This window comes from Phaethon lepturus, unplaced genomic scaffold, assembly GCF_000687285.1.
Source record: "Phaethon lepturus isolate BGI_N335 unplaced genomic scaffold, ASM68728v1 scaffold15661, whole genome shotgun sequence".
NCBI classification, from domain to species: domain Eukaryota; kingdom Metazoa; phylum Chordata; class Aves; order Phaethontiformes; family Phaethontidae; genus Phaethon; species Phaethon lepturus.
In genome coordinates, this window is record NW_010515662.1 from 14,343 (window position 1) to 32,825 (window position 18,483).

At 39.5% G+C, this 18,483-nt stretch overlaps 1 protein-coding gene across 1 annotated transcript; it reads left to right on the top strand.

The window, feature by feature from the left end:
• Positions 1 to 689: 689 nt before the first annotated feature.
• On the top strand, positions 690 to 17,489 carry GUCY1A2 (guanylate cyclase 1, soluble, alpha 2; the record flags this gene model as incomplete). The annotated part of the gene is made up of 3 exons (XM_010295851.1): positions 690 to 751; positions 4,048 to 4,169; positions 16,771 to 17,489. Coding segments are annotated over 3 exons (903 nt in total), but the record flags the coding sequence as incomplete, so codon positions are not given.
• Between the last annotated feature and the right edge of the window lie 994 nt (positions 17,490 to 18,483).

The following is an 18,483-nucleotide window of genomic DNA, read 5'->3' on the forward strand; positions in this document are numbered from 1 at the left end:
ATGCTAAGAATAGCCTCAGCAGCGTAGTGGTAAGGAAAATATAAATATGTACGTATGTATTTTGTAATAATAATGCAAATAAACACATTTATGCAAATACGTAGTTTGGTGAACACCTATTACAATGAAATAGCATAAAAATGCTTGAAGCATGTCATGATTTTCTTTTGATGAACTTGAGTTTCCTGATAATTTAAAAGATGACTGAACAGTCATAGCTTGTCAGGAAAGTAAGCCAAAGTAAATTACATCTTTATAATATTCTTTAGTACAAAACACTCTAGGGAGCATACAAAGTTTAAAAACTCAATGCCTTTTCTTGATGATTCTTTCATCACAAAATAATAGCATTTTCTTGCAGAAAATTTTAAATTAATTATTTTAAATTAATGAAATAATTGGTGGATGATAGTTTTTTCAGAGCTAATAGTGATGTGACTGCTTTGTTATGCACAACTAGTCTTGTAAGCAGTATTAATTATGTCACATTGTAAAATTCTTTCCTATTTAAAAGGTGAAGTAACATACAAGGAATGAAAAATATTTCATATCCATTGTTGCAATAGGCATCTGGCAGGTACAAGATGAGGAAGAGTAAAACTGGAGGAAAATGGTGTGTTAAAAGATCTGTTAATTAAACTGTACTATACCTCCCTAATCTTACAGGTTTTTTTATTATTCTTCCGTAGCCTCAGACCATTCGGCAAACTCTTCAAAGGACACTGCAGTATTTTGAGCATCAAGTTATTGGGTAAGTGTTAATGTGAGGTAGTGAAAGGTGCATGGTAACGTTTTGCTCTATGCTTCCGAAGTCACAGCCTTGTGTGACAAGCTTTTTAATTTTTCTCTCAAATTCTTAGAGATGCTCTGGAGTAACTAGACATACTATGGACATCAATGATACACTGACGCCTAGTCTTGCTTCCATGCAATCCCATCGGAGCATGACTATTCCATTAACAGCAATGTTTCCTATATAAGGAGAATAGAGAATCTTTTTCTAAAAGTGTAAGATCTATTCCAATTTGCTTTCCACAGAGCCGGCTGAGAATGCTGGAAAAGTTATTTATGCTATGACCTGAGGTCCAAATCTTGCAAAATCCTGCATCAGTGCTTGTTATATACATATGCTGTTGCATACTTGCATTTTTTTGCAGAAGCAGAGCTGAAAGCCATGTCCTAAGACTTCATTAAGTAAATTAATAGATGTCTGAGGAATAAGAAGAAATTGCAATTATCATCATGACAACTTAAGGCATTCTCCCATTGATTAAAATAATCTCCTTTTAACCTTTTCCTTACCTGAACAAGTATTCTCTTTACCTGTGCAAGTATTTTATTGTCACAGATAGCTAACTTTTCCTAACAGAGTCAGGATAAAATGGCTGCATGTCTATAGCCATTAAGTGGCTGTGCCATATGACAAATGCTGTCCTCTGAATTTAATTACACAGATGTAAGGGAAATTTTTTTCAAGCTGTATTGAGGGTTTTTTTAGAATTTATGACATAATTTTGAAACTTGATGCACAGGAGGCAATTGTCCTTGCCTGTTTCTCAATGTTTGGTTAAAATTCACACCTTGGTGGGTGATACCTTCAACATCAGCGGTCTGGCTGGCACCTGAGGGCACATAGTCTCGGCAGCAGTTGTGACGTCCGCCGCGGGGCAGGCAGCGGGAGAAACCCTTCTGGCTGCCAGTTTTTTCAGTTGCTGAAAAAATTGCTTGAAGTCTTACATTAGGAGACTGCAGAGGATGAAACAGTGCAATAACAATGCGCATTTTTATTCCTGGCTACATGTGGCTTAGATATACTTTTTTTAATGGACAAAGTTTAAAACGGGGACACTCTGAAAACCTGTAATTCCTGTGATTTATGATACACTGACTCAGTTTTTTGAACATCAGTATCAGTTTGTTAAAGTAGCATCTGTCTCCAGCAGGTGTCCTATGTTTGTCCTGCCCCAGAATCTTTACTTTTGGTACACACTGTGGTGGGTTGACCTTGACCACCTGCCAGACCCTCACCCAGCCGCTCTGCTCTCTTTCTTCCACTCCTCAACAGGAGAAAGGGGAAAAATAAAATGAACAAAGCTGGTGGGTCTAGATAAAGACAATCCAAACTCCTCTACCTCCTCTCACCCCGAGCGGCACAGGGAGATGGGGAGGGAGGTTGTGGTCAGTCCATAACCGCTCCTCTCTGCTGCTCCTTCCTCCTCATGCTTTTCCCCTGCTCTTCGTGGGCTGTCCGTGGGTTGCAGCTTCCTTCAGGGCACATACCCCTGCCACGGCATGGAGACCTCCACGGGATGCAGTGTGGATATCTACTCCACTGTGGTCCTCCATGGACAACCTGCTTCCCCATGGTCTTCTCCAGGGGCTGCAGAGGAGTCTCCACTCCAGCACCTGGACCACCTCCTCCCCCGCCTTCTTCACTGACCTTGATGTTCGCAGGGCTGTTTCTCTCACTTCTTTTCCTCACCCCTCACACCACCATGAGGTGTTTTGCCCTTTCTTAAATTCATTTTTCCAGAGGTGCCACCCGCTTGGCTGAGGGGCTCAGCTGTGCCCTGTGGTGGGGCCGTTCGAGCTGGCTGGAAGCGGCTGTGCCCAGCACAGGCAGCCCTGTCCTCCCCTCACAGCGTCCCCTGCAGCCGCCCTGCCAGAACCTGGCTGTCGACACCTGGTGCGACATAAATGTTGATTAAATCTCCTGTCCCGGTCACGATCAGAGGTGAGGAGGGGCTGTGGAGTTGGTGACGCTGGCTGAAGAGGCCTGGCCTCCAGGTGTGACGGTGGCGTGGGGCCACGACGTTGGGCTGCGGCTGAGCTCGGGCAGCGGGTCAGGACGTGGCGTCCCCCCAGGCCCGTGGCCTGGCATGGCTGGAGACCTGGAAAGCAGTGCAGACCACGCAGCTCACTGCGGAGCACACCCGCGGCCCTTACCACCGGCTTTTCCTTGTCTAATATGAGCCTGCTCTTCCCAATGTGCTTTACCCCACATGGAGAAGCAGTTTCCCTGTTGGGGGGTAGCCTGGTGCAGCTCTGAGTCCTTTCCAGTCCCCTTCCAGAGGCGCTGGCAACCCGGGTGCTGAGATTTTGCAGGCATTAACCAGGTGAAGAGTCCAAGCCTTAAAACTGCCCTTCGTGGTTTATGAACTATAAAGAAAGCATGAAAGCATAACAAAACTGTTAATAAAATACTCATTAGAAAAGCTTTTCTCTGTGCATTGAACTAAATGAACTGTATATTTCGCCAAGTGCATTATCACTCTGCTGCAATATTTTCTTCACTTGTATTCCCGCTTCTGTCCTCATTATCACCTGCATAAAGCTTTGTTTTAAATGTAGTTTGAGCTTCTCTTCTGTTTCTGTTGAATTAAGGAAAAACAATCCAGCAAAGCTAAATCAAATAGAATAATTTAGGTGGTAGCTGCTTTCTTGCTGGTGGGAGCATAGCTCTGTGTCTTTCATCAGAGGTGTGATTCTTTTTAATTTTTCTTTAACAGGCTATAGCACAAACTTTATTCTTGATAGCATAGTGAGTTGCAGCTTGACATCCTTCTTTCTGCTGAGATCTTTTCTGAAGATAACCCCCAGAGAAAGCTGGGTTTTATACTTGCAGTGCTAATGTAATGTGATGTAGAAGATTTATCATTCTTATTAGATACCTACCATTGCCTCATAAACATCTTGCTTGGAGTTTACTGTACAACTTTGTTATAGACAACGCCCCAGTGGGAATGACGTGTAAGGCAGATATGTCTGATACCGTTCCCTCATCCCTTTGGTACTATTTTTTTCTTATGTCTTCATTCTCATTACAGATAATATTCCAGATTGTAGTATAGTACCTGAGATACCCAGGCTACTAATGTGGTGTCGTCTCGTGTGATAATGCACAGATGGAAAGGGGGTGATAGAGGGGAGAAGAAGGAAGAGGCAAGGGAGGCTAAAGGCATCCTTTGCTGCCACTTCTGAAAGACATTTGTCGACCTTGCATTTGTATGAGGAGATGATATAACTTTTTTACTTTTTTTACTGTAGTTACAGGGATGCGGAGAAGAACTTTCACAATATATCAAACAGCTGCTCCTATACGGACTGCTCTGGCAATGAAGAAACTGAAGATGTTTCAGGAATTCTCCAGTGTACAGCTAATGTTCTTGGTATGTATTTTTTCAAGGGAATTGTTTCCTTTAGTTGGAAGGATAGTTTACTGACCATCTTAATACCAACAATGAACCAAGGAATTTTTGCTACAGCGAAGGAAATTTCAGATGTAGGCAGCTACATATCAGTGCACTGTTATTACATTTGTCTCCTTTTCTACATGTTTTGTGTCTTTTAGACAATCCAGACTCATTTTTCAGTGGAGTCGGTGGAGGTGTATTGTGTGATATCCAGGTTGATGTCAGTGATTAGAGAAGTCTCAAAGCCTTTGAGTCCAAATAGTTACCATTTTTTAAAAAATTTGCATTTTTAAATAATTGAATACTAACTCTCAGAAACAAATGCTAGGACAAATGCTGTCATTTGCCATCTGCTGCTTTCTTGGAGTTTGCAAATGGAGAGCTGTTGCAGTTATTTTTCTGCAGGAAAAGCCCTGGGGGTCCTGGTGGCCAGCAGACAGGACATGTGCCAGCAAGTCCTGGTAGCAAAGGTGGCCGGTGGCAGCCTGGGCTGTATGAACAGGGGTAGAGATACAGATCGAAGGGACTCATTATTCCTCTCTACTCAGTACTTGTTAAACCACATCTGGATTACTGAATCCAGTGTTGGGATCCCAAAACTGTAGAGAAGTCGATAAACCGGAGGGAGTTCAGTTTAGACCACCAAAATGGTGGGGGCTGGAGCACCTGCCCTGTGAGGAGAGGCTGGGGGAGCTGGGCTCGTTCAGCTTGGAGCAGAAATGGTTTCAAGAGGACCCAGCAGCAGCCCTCAGTGCCTATGGGGACATCCTCAAGGACAGGAAGCTGGGCTCTTTACAGTGGTGCAGGGTGGGAAGGCAAGAGATAGCAGGCATGAGTTGAAACAGACTGGGTATTTTTCCCCATGGGGACCATCAGCCAGAGGCACAGGTAGCCCAGAGAGGCAACCTGTCTGCAGTCTCTGGCCTTGGAGGTTTTTAACCCCAACTGGGTAAAGCCATGAGTGACCTGGCCTGACCCAGGCAAGTGACCCAGGCAACTCATGGGGTCTGTCCCAGCTTGAAAGCCTCTCTGATTCTGGCTCAGCTAACAAGAAGGAGCTGTTGATATCACAATGACATTTTTGCTAGTTGAGTACTGAGCTTTTTTTTTCTGAACTTTTCTACAGCACTCACAACACTTGGGGCTGTATTTTTTTGTAATGTAGAAACCTCTTTGCTCTTTCATCGGAGGTCTCAGTAGGCTGCTGGAGTTGGGGTGGAAGGCACAAAAGATGGCATTCTGGTTCATAAGTTTCCTTTGAGCTAGTAATATACAGTGTAAACCTGTGACATTTTTATGGGATTATGCATTTAGAGAGACTTTCTTCAACAGGAGGCACAAGAATGAAATCTGACCTTGTATGATAATTAAAGATGTGATTTACCTTCCATGCCAGGGGAATATAGTAAGGTGATATTCTGCCCACACTGGTATCTGGGCCATTGTATCCTGCTGACTTAAAATCATTCTGGAGGTATATGGATTACATGTCTGTCTTTTCTATCTCAAACTGTTAAACAGACTTAGTACGCTCTGTGAAACAGCTAACATGTTCTAGTTGAGAGATGATTGCATTTTCCTGACAATCAAAATGCTTTTTTGTGGTGTCAGATGCCTTATTCTGCAAGATGCTAGGCACTGTCAGGGAGGTTCTGAGTGCCTCTAACTGCTGCTGAAATTCCTGGGAAAAAAATGGTACTTAGCACTTTGCATGTTTGGGTCATGGAGAGAATTTAGAACAAATTAAATTGTAAATATATCCAGTATTAGTTACCTTTTTTAATTTGCATTATTAAATAATTGAATGCTAGCTTTCAGAAACAAATGCTATGAGTGATAAGGCAAGACTCATGCAAAGTAATGACTTTTCATGTTATCAGGTGCGTATCAGTATTATAAAAAAAAATTAGACATTCAGTACTTATTTCACCATGACACAAATTATTATAAGAAATAGTTATGAATACTTTTTAATCTTTAGAGTGCTTTTAAATCAATATGTTAGTCCTGATCTCTTAGCATGGACGAGTAATGTGCAGCCTGTTTTTTCAGTGGTATCCTCACAGCGCATGTGTGTCAGGGGCAGATCGGACTGTTGGGATCGCAGTGTAGGGGTAACATCTAGACATTACTGTCTGGGGGAATGATTAAAATGGACTTTGCTGAAAATAAGTTTGCAGACACTTACTCTGGGAAGAGCTTACCATTTAAAGAATGAATTTGAATTCATAGCAAAAAAGATAAATTTAATGTAAGGAAACACTAACATAATTTAAAAGCAGTACTTCTTTCCTTCTCCTTACCTGAGACAGGAACATAAGGGAATGAGAAGTAAAACCAGCTTCTTAATTTTAATTGCAGTGCCTATCACAACAGGTAAATATTTAATGGAGGCTGTGTAATTAATTCTCACAGACACAGTTATTTTTCTGGTTGAATAAGGATTAGTGAGAGCTGCTTCTATGCAAGAAAGACGTAACCACTGGGGTGTGTACCTAGAGCAATCGGCATTGCTGAGACAGGAGACAAGAATGAATCTGACTGTCATGGAGGCTAGAGGAACTGTTGAACCAAAGCTGGCTCTCTTTATTTATATGGCCGGTAACAGGGACTTGCTGTCTAGGGCTGGAAGGAAGTGTTTTCTTAAAGGTGCTTGAAAGCAACTTCCTGCTCTCTTACCTTAGATAATGCCAACATGATTCACCTCTTCTGGCCCTCTGACTGCCTCTAAAATAGTAATTTGGCTTTGCTTATTCATCAGAAGACAGCAAATGCTGAGATCATTAGTAAGCTTGGAAGACTGTGAACAGATGCTTCACACCGTGGTCCTGGTGCTTACACTGCTCACAGCGAAGTGCTGACTGCAAGCTGTACGCTCAGCTCGATGCACCTGATTTATCATGTATGAATTCTGGAGTTTTCCCCCGTCAAGTCATCACTACGATGTGACACCATTTTCCTGCAATGGAAGGACTTGATTCTCCTCATCTCCTCGCCGAGTTGCTCCTGTTACAAGTCTAGACATCAGTAGAGCTCTTCCTGCTTTAATCCACTGTAATTAAGGGAGCCACGTCCATCATGCTCACATGCTGTAAACCATGTCTGATACCAGATCAATGGCACAGCTTTCCTTTGCAGTGACAGCTTCTGAGGTTGGAATATTTAATGTAACTTTTTATCCTTTTCAACAAAGTCCAGACAGCTTTATGATGGATCCTGCTTGTAATTGGTGCGTGCACACTTTTACAGTGTCCTTCAGAAGCATATCACCCAAAGGAAAAACAAGTGACAATATATTGGAGGTTAGGAAAAAGAGAACAGTAATCCTAGCTTCTCAAGGGAGCCTTTATAAAGTTCCTAGCTGGAAATGACGTTTTTCAAAGAGTAAGCACTGGTGTGTTTTATCCTGTTGACATGGATAATGCTTTTAGGTGGCTAGCTAAGCAGTGTTCAGAGCACGTTGGTGGTATTAGTTTGAATTTATTTTGGAAATAATGATAAGAAAAAGATTTCTATGATGAAGTATGTTATGTGGATGACTACCACATTTCTTTATTAGTTGACTATGAATTTATGCTGGGGTATGTTAGAGAGAGAGATTGTATCTGAAGAGATTTCTTGTTTGACCTTGGACAAGTTTTTATTCTTTCTCTGCCTCAATTTCCCATCTATATAATGGAGATGACTTTTTTTTTAAGTCCATTAAGCCATATGTCAGTGCTGTTCATATTTTAATCTTCTCAATACAAAGACATTTTCATACCTTTTGTACATTCAGCATGTTGAACAATGACAGCCAAATCATGTTTGGGACTGCTTTTGTCCCCATGATTTAAAATAATTTGATTTCAAGTAAGATTAGAGTGGCCATTTTGACTTAATTGCAGCTAGTCAGAATAAAGCGTAAGAATTCCGGGTACTTCCAAATTAAAACTTTGGCAACGAGGATGAAAACAATTTTTAATTGATAGTCTGTAATTCCTACTGTAATTAGTTTATTTTGGGACATATTCCTTCATGACCTGTCTCCTGCTTATCTTTTGAGCAGATATTCCAAGCAGGTCTGTGCTACTGAGCTTTATGAAGCAATAGAGAAATGCCCATTTTTAATTTTTCAACCCCACTGTGTACTTCTAAAATATCACATGAAGTTTCACACATCCCAAATGCGCAAACTAGATCAAAATTTTACAGCCTTCACCTCACGTCTTCCAAACACTCTTTTCAAACACTGCACGGAACTAATGTAGCCTTTGTGGACATGAACTGCTTTCCACTCTTATTTCAATCCTTCACAAAAAAAAAGAAAGGGAATTTCATGAAGGGAGTTACCAGTTTTCCTTTAAATGTCACCAGTATTTCCTTTGGAGCCTCTTTGCATCTTGCTGAGGAACCCTGTAATCTGTCATAACTTTGATAAAACTGATGAAAAGTAACTTAAATCCATAAATACCTATAAAAACTGTGCTATGCCAAATTTGCAAAACGGAAGTAGGTGTTCATACCCCATCTTTAATGACATGGAAGAAATGTTGTCTTTGAAAGCCTATTTGTGTATTAGACTACAATATCTAAATTACATGTACTGCAGCACCATGCGATATACACTGCCGAAATAACGCTTGCAACATCTTGGGTGTAAAGCCTGAAGTTACAAATGCGCTTGCATCAGATAGTTCTTTCAACGAGGAGGCCTGGAGACATGATTGCACCTATCTGACTTTCTACTGCTGAAGATACAGAAAAACATTCTTTTCCATTTTTTTAATTCAATAAATTAATTTATACAACAGAACTCTTTTTAATCTGTTATAAAAATTTGGCTCCTAAAATCTTGCTTCAACTACCTCATTTGCCTTGAAACATGCACAGCGTACGTCAACGGCTGCTAAGCCAGCTCTGCATGTGGACTTAAATGTATTGCAAGGATTTTTCCTGTTAGTCCTTCTTAACTTACAGGTTAGTAATAATGCTTGTTCTCTTGATTTTGGCTCTGAGAGTGGTGTGAGGACTTCTCTGTCATTTCTAAGTGAATATCTTTCTGGGCATCTTCCGTCTGGAGGATGACAGTGGCAAGGATTCCCAAATCCCCCAGCATTATGTGGAATCCCAGCCCAAAGCCCTGTTCTGTCAGGGAGATAAATCATGCTTCTGGATTCAGCCTCCCCAGGACACTGAGGAGGAAGTGGACTCCAATCGTTGGTGTAGGGGTTAAGAGGGATCCTGCTCTGGGTGACATTTGCTTGTCACCACCGAAGAAGCTATGTGCTGTAGGCTGCTTTATATAGAGCAAATCACTTCATGTCTAAATACATCTTGCGGGGCTGTTCTTTCATTTAGTGCAAAGGGCATAATTCTATAAAAGTAATTTGTTCTCTGTACATTTGTCAAAGTTGAAAATCTGTGTTTCCTTTATGATACTAAGAAAATCTCACCTCTTACCCATATTCTGTAAAGAGGAGTAAATTTGGGATCATTCTGGTAACTATTAAATAATAACAGTACATTACTGCTGAGAAATACTACGTTGGAAGAAGCAGGAAATATATTGAAAAGGAGATGCCAGGACAGATCTTAGCCTGCCGTGAGGTTAGACCGGGTGATGTAATAGGAAACGATGGACAACGGTTTGGCACGCTGACTGCTCGGCAGGTGTCCGAGAACTGTGAATGCTTATATATTGAAAGTACATAAATTGCTATCACTTTGCTTTTCCTTTGAGCTAATAACTGCAGATAGTCATTACGATGCAACTAATTCAGGAAAAACAGCCTGATTTATAATTAAAGTTGTTGGTTTACAAATGGCGTAAAAGGAAATGTTACATGGCCCAGAGGACTGGTGATGGATTTTAATAATATTTGGAACTCTATCCTGGGGGGGTCTAAGCTATACACAGAGGATTCCTATTATTTAGCAGATATTACAGCACACTGGCAATACAAAAGTAATCTAAACAAAAATCACGTAATTCATGTGATTTCAAAATTGAAATGAATACATCTAAATTAGGAAAGGACAAATGTTTATACAAAACGGCCTTGGACATCCCACTCTTCTCAAATCACAGCTATTTATTGTTAGAAAGCTGGTGAACTACCAGTAGATAGTGAGCAGTTTGAAGTTATGGTGTACAATTAATTCTTGTGTAAGTCTGTTTATAAAGTAGAAGTCGGTCTGGCCATGATTCATTGACTGAATGTAGGTATTTGCCATTATTTTAGGTGCTGTGGTGTATCTTATGTGGCCTCTATCAAACCCTTGAAAATGTAGAGGTCTTCCCTAAGTCCCATATCCTGGCAGATGTAGCTATCTGTGAGTTCTTTTGTAGATGTTTTGGATGCCTTATGAAGACACAAGTAGCATTAGTTTTTTCTGTTTAGTCAGCTGAATTGAGCCGTTTATATATGTGAGGAATTATGAGAGATGATTTTGCAGTTCATGGGAAGAGTTTTTAATTTCGTTAGAATTTTCTTCTTTCCAAGAAGTGAAGTTGTTCTCCCTATGTCAATCCATATATGCTTATTTTAATGCAAAAGCGAATAAAAAAGCTCTGTTCTTATTGATGTTTGATCTGTAGAGTTAACATGAAACAAACTGTATCTGCCTCATTTTTAGGAATCACCAAACTAGAGATTGCAGTTTTCATTTTATAAACTCTGTGCAAATCTAAGAAGTGAGATTTCCAAGATATGATGGGGGATATAAAATAATGATAAGTCTTGCTTCAGACAGCTTGGCTTTGCCTGCAGATTTGGCTGCTACTGGAAGTGCTATATGAGAGGAGAAAAAAAAAAAGAACATTGCCTGATCTTAATATCTCAGCTGGAGCAGAATCTTTTACTTGTATGCTGAGCACAGGTGATCAGGTCCTCACCAAGAGGCGGTAATTACATTGATATTTCTAAGCATCATTTGTGGGAGGACACCCTCACTTTAACAAGGAAAGAAAACACCTCATTAAAATTGGATAAAACAAGTATTATAGGTGAAGAAGTGTGAGGAATTCTTTTTAACAATAATTCTCATTTTTATTTTATGAAATCTTGAAAGATATGCAGGCCCTGTATAGCACTGTAAGAGAAGTGTAGTACAAATTTTACAGTTGTGTCAAAACCACATGTAAAGGCATAAAATGATGTTATTGTATTTATATAAAAACCACTAAAAAGGGTACTATAAAAATACTATCAGGAATAATGATACATATTCACCATTGTAATGAAGTAAGATCAAAGCCCTTTATACAGTAATTAGATACTGGTACTAGGCTCACTTACGAGCCAAATGAGTCATCTAATATACCTTCAGCATTAGCCTATACGCATTAAAACCTTTTTTACTGAGAGGATAAATGTTGCTTTCCCTAGCTTTGGAATTCTGAACTGCCACCTGGCTTTCTGTCCAAAAGGCTGCTTGAGGAAAAGATCTTACTCATGCTAAAAATCTGATAGTCCAGAAACATTTAAGAGATATTTGCTATAATTGAAGGTGGCAAATTCTGCTTCCATCCACAGTATGAGTTCTGGAATTGCATATTGTATTGTCCCATCTCCTTAATGTTTGACATTTACAGATTCTTTATGGGTATCTGAGAAAAAAAGGTATTTTTCTATGCCAAAGGAATCAGATGCTGGCCACTCTTGCAACCGTTGTCGCCATGATTTACTTTAAGGAAGAACTGGATGGCTTGTAACTGCTTCTGCATGCTCTGCGAGTTAATGGATTACTTTGATGTTTTTATCACATCATTCATCTTCTGTTTGTTTCTGAAGAGCCTATGATTTGTGATTTTTTTTTATGGGAACAGATTCCTGTCTAATTTCTCTGCTTAATAATGTACAAAATAATCAGGAATACTGTATTAGTTCCTTGACATTTTGTAGTGGATTTGCAGTTTACAGGAACTGCTGAAAAGAAAATGAAGAAAGGCCTTTTACTAGCATGTTATTACAGGATGAAGTCACCTATTTCTGCTCCAGTTCAATGAAATACTTAATTTGTACTTTAAGCCTATGCTTAAACACTTTGGTAATTTTGGATCTGGCTCGTAAGTATAGGATCTCTTCTCTAAACGTCTTTGAGACACATTTTCAAAGGATAATAATAGACCTTATGTAGTACTTTTGTCATAGATCCCTCAGTGCTTTGTAGTGGAGGCTCATAGCAATATTTTCATTCTATGGTTGCTTTGCCTCAATTTCCTTCTACAATGTGCATATTTAATTTCTCTCCAGTATGGGCTAGAATAAAAATTGCATTGTAAGAAAAAGCAACAAAAAGAACCTACTAAGGAAGAAACCTAGTAGAGTTAAGACATATGATTTGTCCTCTCGAAGTGGATTAAGTGGTAGAGATACAGTAGATCACTTTCCAAGAGGAAAACAAATTGTGAGACTGATGAATTTTTAGAATTTCATTCAGTATATTAGTAGCAGGTTGGTAAATAACAAAAGCTCAAAATAACAAATGACTTCACTTGGGCAACAGCAGAGAGTGTTGGAATGAATTTTGGTTTATTTTGTATCCCTACTGTTTAGTCCAGTGTCTTGGTGAAACTAAGGAAGACTTTTTCCTACTTACCGATTGCAAGCTAGTGCCCGTTAGGAAGACCTATCTATGGTTGTCGGGGTCATGCATGAGGCGATATGGGAGCATAGTGGCCTCTGCATTTGGAAGTGCTGGGCATGCATACAGATCTCAAATATATTTTTTTTTCTGGAATAGAAATAGAAAAATTCTGGAATAGAAATAGAAAAATGTTTTTTTTTTTTTTTTTTTTTTTTTATTAGAGGTCCATAGTGAGGAAGAAAGAATGGAAATGCCAGCTTTTCAGAAATGAATAGCAAGATTTTGATGAACACAAGTTCATTCACATTTTCAGTGCCATCTTCAATTTGAATGATTGCACTGCAAAATAAAAATGAAAACAAAATGAAGATGCAGAGAAAGAATTTAATGTGAGATGAGTTTGAAAAGATTAGGCTGTTTATGCAGATATATAACCTGAAGGTTTTAAAGAAGATTATTCTGAAGATTTTATTTGTCTTTTCTCAAAATAAAAGAAAAAATAAAGGAAATAGTGAATAAGTTGGAATTGGAAATCAGACCAAAAAGTAATTTTTAAAGATAATAATTAGCCTGTGGAAATCTCCAAATGCAGTAAATTATGCACTATAGAGACAATGAGTTCTGGGAATTTTTTTAACAAGCAGGTTTTTCTATATGTAATAAAACTATCTCCCAATCTGGTACTTCCATGCATTTCAGTGAATAAGCCAAACATTTACTGTAGCAGTTAGGGAGAAGCTTTCTCAAAATCATGTTTTTTCATGATTTTCTATCAGATTTTACAGTCTCTTGAAAGCTAAACAGATGTAAGTATAGAGAAAGGGATAGGGAGAAAGTCCACTGAAGATACACAAAAGATTGGGATCATTTATATGGTAGTAAATTAAAAGGTTATGAAATATATACAGAACTGATGTTAGGTAAGTGTGTGCTTCTGTTCATCATTTGTTGAACAGAAGAATGGGAGAGGCTGGAATAAGTCAGTAAAAATACAGATTAAATATTTTGTGCAACTTCATGCAAGCACATCACCTAAGCCAAGATGTAGAAATACAGAAAAAAAGTAGTTTGCATGTGTTTGTATAATAAAAATTTAAATAAAGATTTTTGATTTAAAGAAAAACCATCATGCTTCAAGCCTAAATTGACCTCTTGTTAGTGAGGCTTAGGAAGAAACTTCCCCGATAGTTATGTTATACTTGTTTGTTTTAGAAGGTTGTTTGACTTTGCTTAATCTTCTCAGTATCTCATAGTATCTTTTATTAGAGAGAAAATTCCCGACTAAGACAGACCAGCGGTTTGGTCGAGCTTGGGCATATCCATTTTTCTATTCTGAGCTAATACAATTTTCTGCTGGTACTGTGTGTAACTCAATTCAAGGCCAAAATGTTTTTAAAGTAGTGGCACGTCCTCTAGCTGGGTCATTGCCCTGAATTTCATAGTATAATTCATGTTGCTTGGAGTCAGTACATTGTGTTCAGATTGAACAGCAAGTCCTTCAAGGCGGATGACAAGACCAGTCTAAGACAATTAGCAAAACCTTAGGCCTAATACAAAGATACAAGTCCAGTTAACGATAATGAGATCAGGCTTACATATGTAGCAGTAAAGCACACGCGTGATCAGCTCTGCATACCCTATTTGCAGTTAGTGAGCCAGGGTAACTGACTGTTTTACTGTAATTTTATAATACACTTTAAAGACAGCTCACCTATGCTATCGTTTTGGGCAGCTTTGTGGGATGTTACATAGTTCTGTAGCAGTATTTGGTCATTTTTACGAATAGCCCAGGGCTTTCTGATACTGCTCTGTTCCCGTACTTCAGGGCCTCTGCAATCTTACAGCCTTGCGTGCTGCTGCTGGACTGCTCACTTTTACACACAGACTTCTTCTAAAGCTACGCACAGTTTACTCTGCAAAACAATGAGATTTAAAAGTGTACATATGTATTTGTGTATACATATGAATATGATAATTTCTTAGCTCCTTGCTATTAATATCCAATTATGACAATGTTATTGGTATGGGTTAGAATTTAATTATTTTTGGATTATCGCGACTATTTTTGTGGAAGCTATTACAATGCTGTGTTATGCAGACATCGTGGTAATGAGTCAAGAATTGGCACGCTGTCCTCTGAGTCAGGATATTAGGGGGCATTGTGTACCAGAGGTACTTTCTTTTGGCTTAGCCACAGATCTGACCATCTGTGGTCATAAAAGATCCTGGGAATATTTTTATAATAACCTAGTTTAGTGACCAAATTTGATTATGAGTAATGGCATTTGAATGAACTTTCCCAAATTATTACTATTACTTCTTTCATAAAATATGCTTTGTGCTGTTGTCATGTTGTCCTGTTTATATATGTAATTTTATGCATTTCAATCTGCTATTAATCATATTGAAGGCCCAAACAAAACTATCATTGCAGACAGTTTGCAAGTCTGTAGAACGCTCAGATCCCTTGTGGATATTGATCGTTATAACTATGCCTGCGTGCGTAGGCAGTTCAGACGCTGCCTTGAGATGATCAAAGGTTACTGTCTGCAAATAACAGATGCATGACTTCTGTCCCCTGTTAGACCCCTTGGACCTGAAAGTCACTAATCACATTGTTCTTCCAAACCTAAAAGCCTACAAGCAATGAGAAGTTCAGTGATCCACTGGGATCTTATCAATGGTATAAAGCATGCTGTATTCATATTAAAATAAGGGGCTTGTTGCACCCTTAGGAAATAAATAGCTGCCTTTCATTGCTGTTAGAATTCGAGATAAATTTTGAAGTGTTTGACTAGTTGAAGTGTGATTTGATTTGATTTCAATACACTGAAGGAACTATGTTGTTAATTCCTATATTTCCTTTGAAAACTCTTGCTGGATATTTGTAATTCACACACATCTGATTCATACTTCTTTTTCTTCTATTACAGCTTAGAACTATACAAACATATCTGATTAATTTGTAACTCTACTATGTGATATAGGGATTACCTACAGATGAAATTTAACAGAGCATGTCCTCCTTAAAATAAGACAGAGGAAGATGTTTAATAACCATCTCAAAAATATTTTTTCTAGGTTATCCTAGAAAATAACAAACTGGAGTAGGATTTGATACACATTTATATCCAAGGGCTTCCATCACTGATATTTTTTCATCCCTTCAGCAATACCAGCCTTATCACCTCTGTAAATCAAAACCTTTTGGATTTTTGTGATGGAGACTTGAAGTGACATTGTGAGACATCACAGAGCTGTCCCATCTACTAGCAGCTTAGATCACTTTTAAGAGGCAGGGGTTTTTTTTTGAAGATACGTGAGTGTGGAAACCTGAAATGCAAAGGCTTTGCTCTCCTTTGCAGGCAACAAAAAAGAAGTAATTATTCCTTTGTATCTTCTGGCAGTGCCCAATAGCTATAACGAGAGAAGTATTTTGTCTGGAAAAAAAACCCCAAAACCCATAGCCCCCCCTCTCCCAGATACTAAAGTGTCATCTGACTGCAGGGCTTTACATTGTTTATTGAAAGCCAAAGGCCTGGCTTTGATTCCCAGTAGCTTATTCTTCAAGCTGGGAAGAGCTGGATCCCTCACAGAGGCACTGAAGAGCAGGGCTATGAAAGCAGAAGCCTCATTTGTGGCTAGGTCAACAGTGGAAGGGACACGCCCGTGGCTGGGTGCATTCGCACAGTGGACTGCGTGTGACGTGCAGAAGTCAGGGAGGTGATCGTGCATCCTGGCTTCCAGCAGGCAAAAGGAGACGGGCAAATGTAAGTCTCACACATAGCTGGGTGGGACAGCGAGCTTGAGGACTTAAAATGACAGGCAAAACCAGCTTCTAGGGTTATTCCCAACCACCAGAGAAAACAGAAGCCCTATGCGTAGGTATCCAGTGAAAAAGCCACTCTCACTGACTTGGAAAAATTCCTGCAAGTAGAGAACAAGGAGAAAATGTAACACAGTAGCAATTATGTGTTGTTGATACCAGTGTCTCATTGTCCTATAGGTTTGAAGTTTGAGGAAATGCAAGAAAAGTTTGGGGAGGAATTCTTCAATATCTGCTTTGATGAGAATGAAAGAGTTCTTCGAGCTGTAGGTGGGACCCTTCAAGACTTCTTCAATGGCTTTGATGCTTTGCTGGAGCACATTAGAACTTCATTTGGAAGACAGGCTACCCTGGAATCCCCTTCTTTCCTATGCAAAGAGCTCCCTGAAGGCAATCTCATGCTTCATTACTTTCACCCACATCAGATTGTGGGATTTGCAATGATGGGAATGATAAAGGCAGCGGCAAAGAAGATTTACCACTTGGAGGTGGAAGTAGAACAGGTCACTAACGATAAGTTGTGTTCAGAGGGGACGAACCCAGGTAACTGCACTTGTCTGACTTTCCTTATCAAAGAACATGAAAATGCAAATATCACAAAAGCACTTCCACCGGGAACTTCCCAGTCCCCCTTAGACCTGAGGATTAGCATCAGCACCTTCTGCAGAGCTTTCCCCTTTCACCTGATGTTTGATCCAAACATGCTGGTTCTCCAGCTTGGAGAAGGTCTTAGGAAGCAGCTCAGATGTGACACTCATAAAACTCTGAAATTCCAAGACTGCTTCGACATAGTTTCTCCTAAAATCAGTGCCACATTTGAACGAGTTCTCCTGAGATTATCTACTCCCTTTGTCATTCGGACCAAACTTGAGGATTCTGGCTCTGAAAATAAAGATAAGGTAAGAACATTAATTTGGAAGAGGATGTGTGTATATGTGTGTGATGGGAGAGGATTATTTATTCAGAGAGAAGCAGCTCAAGCCCTGTGTACTCTGGAAAGCTCACTTACGTTTTGCAAACAGGGGCTAAGTGGTATTCCCCAGCCAAGTGAATATTTTCCTAAATTATTTATAAGCTTTGCCTGTGATGTTGTAGCAAATCGTGACATTGCCATTCAGAAAATTCTGCACTGTGGAGTTGAATAGTGCAGCTTAAATCAAAAGGGTGAGGAATTTTACAAAATGACCATATCTAATCCTTAATTTCACTCCAGCTATATTATGATAACAGTAATAATTATTAAGCCATTTACTAGGGAATAACTTTCAGTATGTTTTCTGAAAGACTCTCACTGCAGAGTTCACACTGCCACTTTATTATATTCTACTTTCCTATTTCAAAACACTGCTTTCCTCTGTGTTTCTTCTTATCTCTCACCCTGCACTTAAGGGAACCAGAGCTGTAAGTGGTACCAAGTATCACTTACGCCAGTTTTAATGCTTTCCAGTCATTTAAATCAGCACTTGTCATCCTACACTGCCTCTTCCCTCAGTGTTTTAGAAGAGAGCTACCTTAACTAGCGAGCCCTATACTGAATTCAGTGCAGCCCAGAGGAGATAGGTGAGAATGGCTGAACGTGTCTTCTAGAGTGGACCTCTCCAAAGGTTGGATGAAGTTTGTCTCATTGCATATCCTTTAATTATGAGGAAGCTTTTTGGTGTGAAGTTGGGTTCCAGCTTTATGCACCAAAGTACTTAATGCTTACATTGAAATCCTGTATGTGAGTGCCTTGGAAATACTGATGCCCTAAGTGAAGGAGTTATTGATTTTCAGGGTTTTTAAGAGATAGCACCCAAGAATAGTCAATCTCAATCACACTGGATACTTAGGCACCTAAGTTCTGCCTATATGTGCCATATTTACAGTTTAGGTCATCTGGATATAGCTTGAGAA